At 56.8% G+C, this 6,000-nt stretch overlaps 1 protein-coding gene across 1 annotated transcript in view; it reads right to left on the reverse strand.

Moving 5' to 3' along the window:
* The window catches only part of UNC5B (unc-5 netrin receptor B), a gene marked incomplete at its 5' end in the record, with an annotated part of 83,839 nt that extends 79,469 nt beyond the window's left edge, over positions 1 to 4,370 (reverse strand). The window contains one exon of the mRNA XM_082854287.1: positions 4,292 to 4,370. Within this exon, the coding sequence (XP_082710413.1) occupies positions 4,292 to 4,370 (79 nt within the window). The remainder of the gene's footprint in view (positions 1 to 4,291) is intronic.
* Between the last annotated feature and the right edge of the window lie 1,630 nt (positions 4,371 to 6,000).

A 6,000-nucleotide genomic window follows, 5' to 3' on the forward strand; every position in this document is an offset into this window, starting at 1 on the left:
TCATTTTGCCTTCACAGCTTTAATGATTCCGTTTGTGGAAGCTGTTTAGAAAACCGGGGAGGACGAAGAGGAGGAGGAAGAGGCCAGAGTCACCAGCTCTGGCCTCAGCGGCCAGCTTCCTCCTCTCTGCCCCTGGGTGCCAGCCTGCCTAGGCAGCAGTCTCTCTCTACTCCCCAGCCCCACGAAGCCAACCCCTAAACCCCAACCTAGGATCCCTGTCTCTCTTCCCTTTCCTCCAGGCCTCAGGGTGCTCCAAGGTGCCTCCTTGTTACTCCAACCCCAGCGATAAGGTTCAAATGACCATATGTTTGGCCAGCAGGCCCGGAAGGAGGCTCCAGGATGGGCCAATGAGAATCACCAACCAAGCGCTTGGAATGTAAGAGATCCACCTCCCCTCCAGCCTCATCCTCGAAGCCCCAGGCAGCCCAGACCCTCCCTAGAAGCCATTGCTGGTAAAAGGGAAGGGGAAGTGGTAGGCAGACCTGACGACGTGGTCTGGCAGCCAGGAACAGGTCATAGTACCTCAGTCCAGGACAAACTCAACAACAAAGTGAGTGCAGGAGATGAGCCCCCGAAGCTTCAAAATAAAAAAGTAAAAACCTATTTTGCCCCCAACTATACAAATAGGTACAGAGCTCTGAGGCTGGCTTGTGATTTATCTCACCTGGGGCAGGTGGGGGCTTTTTCTGAGAGGATCAGTGTTGGAAGGCTACCCCTGGGCACTTGCCTGGTCTCAGGGTCTCCCCTTGATCTTTGGTCCAGCCCTGTTCCACCTCTCCCAGGTCCCTGCTCCCAATTTCTTTCCACCATCCCCCAGCAAGTCCCAGTCTAACTCAGCTACCAAACCTACTTCATCATTAGCTGCCTGCCTTAGCTGGGCCTTGATTTCTGAATCTCAATCCCAGACCCATGCGGCCAGTCTGCAGCCCAGGTGGAATAAAGGAGCCACAACTAGAATGAGGTTTATGAGGCCTGAGTTCAAATGTCAGCTCTATCCTTGAGTCCCAGTGCAGTCCTGGGCAAGTCAGGGCCCGTCCCAAAGCTTCAGCAGTTAAACAAGCGGATTGGAAGAGACAGGAATTGTCTGGGATCCTATGGAATTCCCAGTCTGTGGGGTGGGGAGAGAAATTACATACAAAATTCCTCCCCTGCAGTGGTACTTTCACTTTAATGAGAAAACCCAGTAAGAGGCTCTTGATTCTCCATTTGTTTAAGTGAAATGGGCATTTGGTACAGAGTAGAGGAAGACAAGGACAGGCCACCACCACACATACATACACACACACACACACACACACACACACACACAGCAGAGACATTAGGAAAACTCCGATTTTAATTGCACCTTAAAAAGAAGTGCTATCATGACACCTTGTTTCCTTCTCAACCATCCCAGCCAGAGGCCAAGGAAAGGCTCATTAAAAGCTCCAGGAAAGGGCTTCCCTGGTGGCGCAGTGGTTGAGAGTCCGCCTGCCGATGCAGGGGACACGCGTTCGTGCCCCGGTCCGGGAAGATCCCACATGCCACGGAGTGGCTAGGCCCGTGAGCCATGGTCGCTGGGCCTGCGCATCCGGAGCCTGTGCCCCGCAACGGGAGAGGCCACAACAGTGAGAGGCCCTCGTACCGGGGCGGGGAAAAAAAAAAAGCTCCAGGAAAGGCTGAGGGGTGGGTGGGAGGAGATTCCCAGAGCCAGCCTGGGCTTTTGAAGTGGCCTCTCCTGGCCAGTCACTTGCTGAAATCTTCTAAGAGTCTCGGGTTTATGGTTCCAGGTTTGATTTCTCCACCATCAAACTTTATGGCTTAAAAAAAAATTCTCAGTGCTGGAAAGGGAACTCATTCCCACATTCACTGGGAATGGGGGTAGGGGAAAGGAGAGAGAGGCGCCTGCCCCTTGAGGAGAGATTGGACACGCCCAAGAAGGAGCTTCCCCCTCCCACGGCTGGGACCAAAAGGAGGAGTCCAAAGTGGCCTGAATCAGCCCGCTATTGGACAGGAGCCCTGGATACAAATCTGCAATCTGCGGTCACGTGAAGGCAAGATTTGAGGAAAGGCAACATCCTGGACTTCATTTTCCCCATCTGTGCAATGGAGCTCATGAGGAATCACTGGGAAGACCTAAAGAACATTCTGAAAAATGTTCTGTGCCTGTGGCATTAGAGTACAAGGGCTGTGTAGGAGGAAGGGGCATGTTCTCTCTCCTGAAGGCAGGTTTCTGAGGGCAAAGGGAAGGCAGCAGGCTGACCCCACCAGTTGGCCCCTCTCCAGGCTGGTGGACAGGCAACCCCTGCTGCGCTAAGTAATGAGCACAATTCCAAGGCCAGTTCTGCTCGCTAGTGAGAAATCAAAGCCCGGTGTTAGCCACCCATTTCTGGCTGGGCCCCAATCGTGCTCAAATCCATCAAAGGCTTGGGCCTGGCGTTTCTTCTGGGGAAGGTGGGGGCCAGAGGCTTTGTTAAGCAGGCAAGGCAGGCCACCCCCAGCCTCCCCAGCAGAGCCTACTCTGCAGCTCTGGAGAACTCTAGGCCAACCGGTCTTGTCTTTCTCCTGCCTCCCCATCTCCCCACCCTCAGTAACCCCAGTATTTATTCCTGATACCCTTGCCCTGCCGGTCCAAACACAGCTTCCCAAGACCCAATCCTGCCCATATGCCATTTACAGAGACTTCACCCAACCCTCCAATCACCTCCCCTCAAACACCCCCAAACCAGAAACCAACACCCCAACCCAGCACCTCCCACACCCAACTGCACTCTTTAAAACAAAGTTGGTCACTCAGCAGCCTGCTTCCTCCCCCATCATTACCTTCCAACTTCAAAACACTGCTTTAAATACCAGAGTCTACCTAAATCATAATTAACGTGGATCAAATTATTGTGTCCTAACTTTACAACACAAGGCTGGCCAAAAAAAAAAAAAAAAAGTGGGGTATGTGCTAAAACCAAGCCCTCACTCCTGGGCCATGGGAATCATTAATTCCAGAGTGAGGAATAGCTGACTGTAAGTGGGGGAGGCGGGCGTGGGACGTTCGGGGCGGGGGGCGGGGAGGAGGGCGGCGGACGTCAACATCCAAGCGGAAGGTAGAGGGGGGAGGGCTGCGTCATCTGTCCACTTTGTGCACCAGTTTTCGGAGTCAATGCAGGATGCGGCCCACGCCCACCCAACCTCGGAAGCCCGGTGCTTGGTTTCTGGGGGGAGAGAGTGAGAGAGACGGAGGGGGGGAGGGGGGGGAGAGAGAGAGAGAGAGAGAGAGAGAGAGAGAGAGAGAGAGAGAGAGAGGAGAGAGGGAGGGGAGGGGAGAGAGAGAGAGAGAGGAGAGAGAGAGAGAGAGAGAGAGAGAGAGAGAGAGAGAGAGAGAGAGATGGGTTGGCTCCCGTGTGTCCACCCGCTCCCCAGGAAGACGCAGCCCAGTCAGCTACGCCCGGCCCAGCTACAGACCAGCGAGACTTGTACACAGCCACGGCGGGAGAGGGGGAATAGGGACCTTACTTTAGGAGCCCAGCGACTCCCTTAAGGCATCTTGCTGGGTCTGGAGTAGGAGCGTGGAGAGCGCACCTTGTCGGCTTCCCAGACGGGGAGACTTGTCAGTGATTCATTTAAAAGGAAACTCGTCAGGATCACTACGTACTCCTCCCCACAACACACAACACCAACACCCAGAAAAAAATTCTTCCAGGCCTGCGGATCCCAAGATCTCGAGGAAAGCTGTACGTGCAAGACAGCCCTATTCCCTTCGATAACAAAACCCTACAAGCTGGCCTCATCTGGCTGGCGGAGCGGACCCGCGCTTCCCGTGTTCCCCAGGTTTCACGCTCCCTCCTTCTCATCTGCGGATTCGGGTCTGTGCCACGCTAGGAGTCTGGGCGAGCCGGGACCTGGACTAGGAAGTTGCCGGCGAACAGCAAGCGAGCGCACACCTGGCCTGTGCAGCGACTGTGGTTTTTTGGCGCCGCTGCCAGGCGCGCGCGACGCCAGGGGTCCCCCGGAGGCCGGTACTCCGGGAGGCGCACACCCCGACTTGGACACCGTTCCAGGGAAAAGAAGCGATCTCTCCCTTCCAGGCGGGAGCTGGAGAGCCTGAGCAACACCCCCGCCCCGCCCCGCCCCGCGAGATATCTGCGCCATCGCCCACTTTATTGGGGCAGAGAAATCTACCTTTTAACTTGGGCGCCCTTAACCGCTTTCCCTGTGCGCACTGACGGAGCGATAGACCACCTCAACTTCAGAGCAGAGTGAGGCGCCAGGGTCCCCTCGCTCGCCTCGCTCCCGTCCCCCATGCCCGAACGCTCCCTACCTGCTTGGCTCAGCCTCAGGTCCCAGCAGAGCAGGAGTGTCAGCAGTAGCGCGCCCCGCGCTCCGCTCCGGGCCCACATGCTCCCGCGGCCCGGCTCGGGCGCCTCTCCCCCAGGGCTCTCTCCCTGGCCCCAGCCTCGCCGCCGCCGTCTCCGCCGCCGCCGCCTCCTCCTCGCCGTCCTCCCCGGCGCCCGGCCGCGCCAGCCCGTGCCCTCCGTGGGGGCAGGGGCAGCCACGCTTCGCAGAGGGCTGCCCGGCGCTCGGAACGCTATGGGTACCCGGCGCCCGCTCTCCGGCCAGGCTCCGGCGTGCCCCTCTCTGCGCTCCTCAGGCTCCGGGGCTCGAGCGCTCCTCAGGCTCCCGCGTCCTGGTTTCGAAGTTGCGCGACTGAGGGTGAGAGCGCTCAGCGGCGCCCGCAGCGGCCAACGCCGCGCCGTCCGAGCCCCCGTGCGCGCCTCCCTGCGCCCCGCCGCTGCCCGCGGCTCCGGCGCCCTCGCCGGCCTCCGCCGCCTGCCACAAGGCCGAGCGCTGCCGCTCGCTCGCCCAAGTGAGTCCGCGAGCAGAGCAGGACAGCGCGCGGCCGGGGCGGGGCCTGGGCGGGCAAAGGCGGAGCCGGCGGAGGGCCTTTCTAGGGGGTAACGACGGCCCCTTGGGCGCGGCTTTGGCGGAGCTGGGGGCCCTTCGGGGGGGTCCGCGCGAAACTCTGGGCCCGGAGCGTTGGAAATCCCGGCCGCTAGATCGTAGCTGGAAGCGGAGTCTGCCCAATTTTTGTTTCCAGAAACTAAAGAAATGTATCTTGGCGCTTTCCTCTGACTTGGCTGTGTCAGCTTTCTCCTCTGATTAAACTCAGGACTCTGTCGTTTTTGGCTCCCTGGTTTGTACTACGTAGAATCTACGCCTTCTACAGGGGGCGGGGGGGGGGGTCTTTACCAAAAAAGCTCCTTCAGTGAGGAAATCTCAAACACTCAAGTCCGTGGTAAGCAGGGGCTTACAGCTATGTGGACTTGGATCATCCTGTTTGGCCCTACTTGTGGGTATGACCTTGGGCAGAACTGTTTGACTAGACCCCTCTGAACCTCCTGTAGCACCCAGGGCCTAGGATGTTACTCCCCCACCCCACCCCCACCCTCCGCAAGTGACAATGGGGCATAGGGAAGCCATTTTTGGCTCGGGTGGGTGTAAATTTGGGCTCTGCTCCTTACCTGCTGTGTGACCCTGAACAAGTTACTTAACCATTCTGATGCTTCCTTCATCATCATCTCCAAAATGGAGAAAAATGATAATAACAATTTTATAAGGGAATGTAGAACTGATTTTTAAATATATATATAGAAACTGTAGCATAAATGTCAGTAATCTCTCTTTCCAAGATCTCCCCTCTCAGCCAATCTGATTCCTGGTGGAAAATCCTGACCACCCAAGGGTGAGCCAAAGGGCATGTGGAGTCAGGTGGAGGTTGGGCGGTGGGCGATATCTTGAGATTGAAACCCAGTGACATTAGAAGGGGTGGATCAACTAACACTGGCAGGGTCCTTGTATGTGCCAGGCATGGGGTTAAGCACTTTTAAACACTTTATATGCATCACTTCAGTTAATCCTCACAACTCTCTGAGGTAAGTACCATTTGTATCCCCCTTTTATGGATGAAGAAACTGAGGCACAGAGATGTAAAGTCATTTGCCCAAGATCACACAGCTTTTAGTGAATGAG

This window comes from Leucopleurus acutus (assembly GCF_964270905.1).
Source record: "Leucopleurus acutus genome assembly, chromosome: 14".
NCBI lineage: Eukaryota > Metazoa > Chordata > Mammalia > Artiodactyla > Delphinidae > Leucopleurus > Leucopleurus acutus.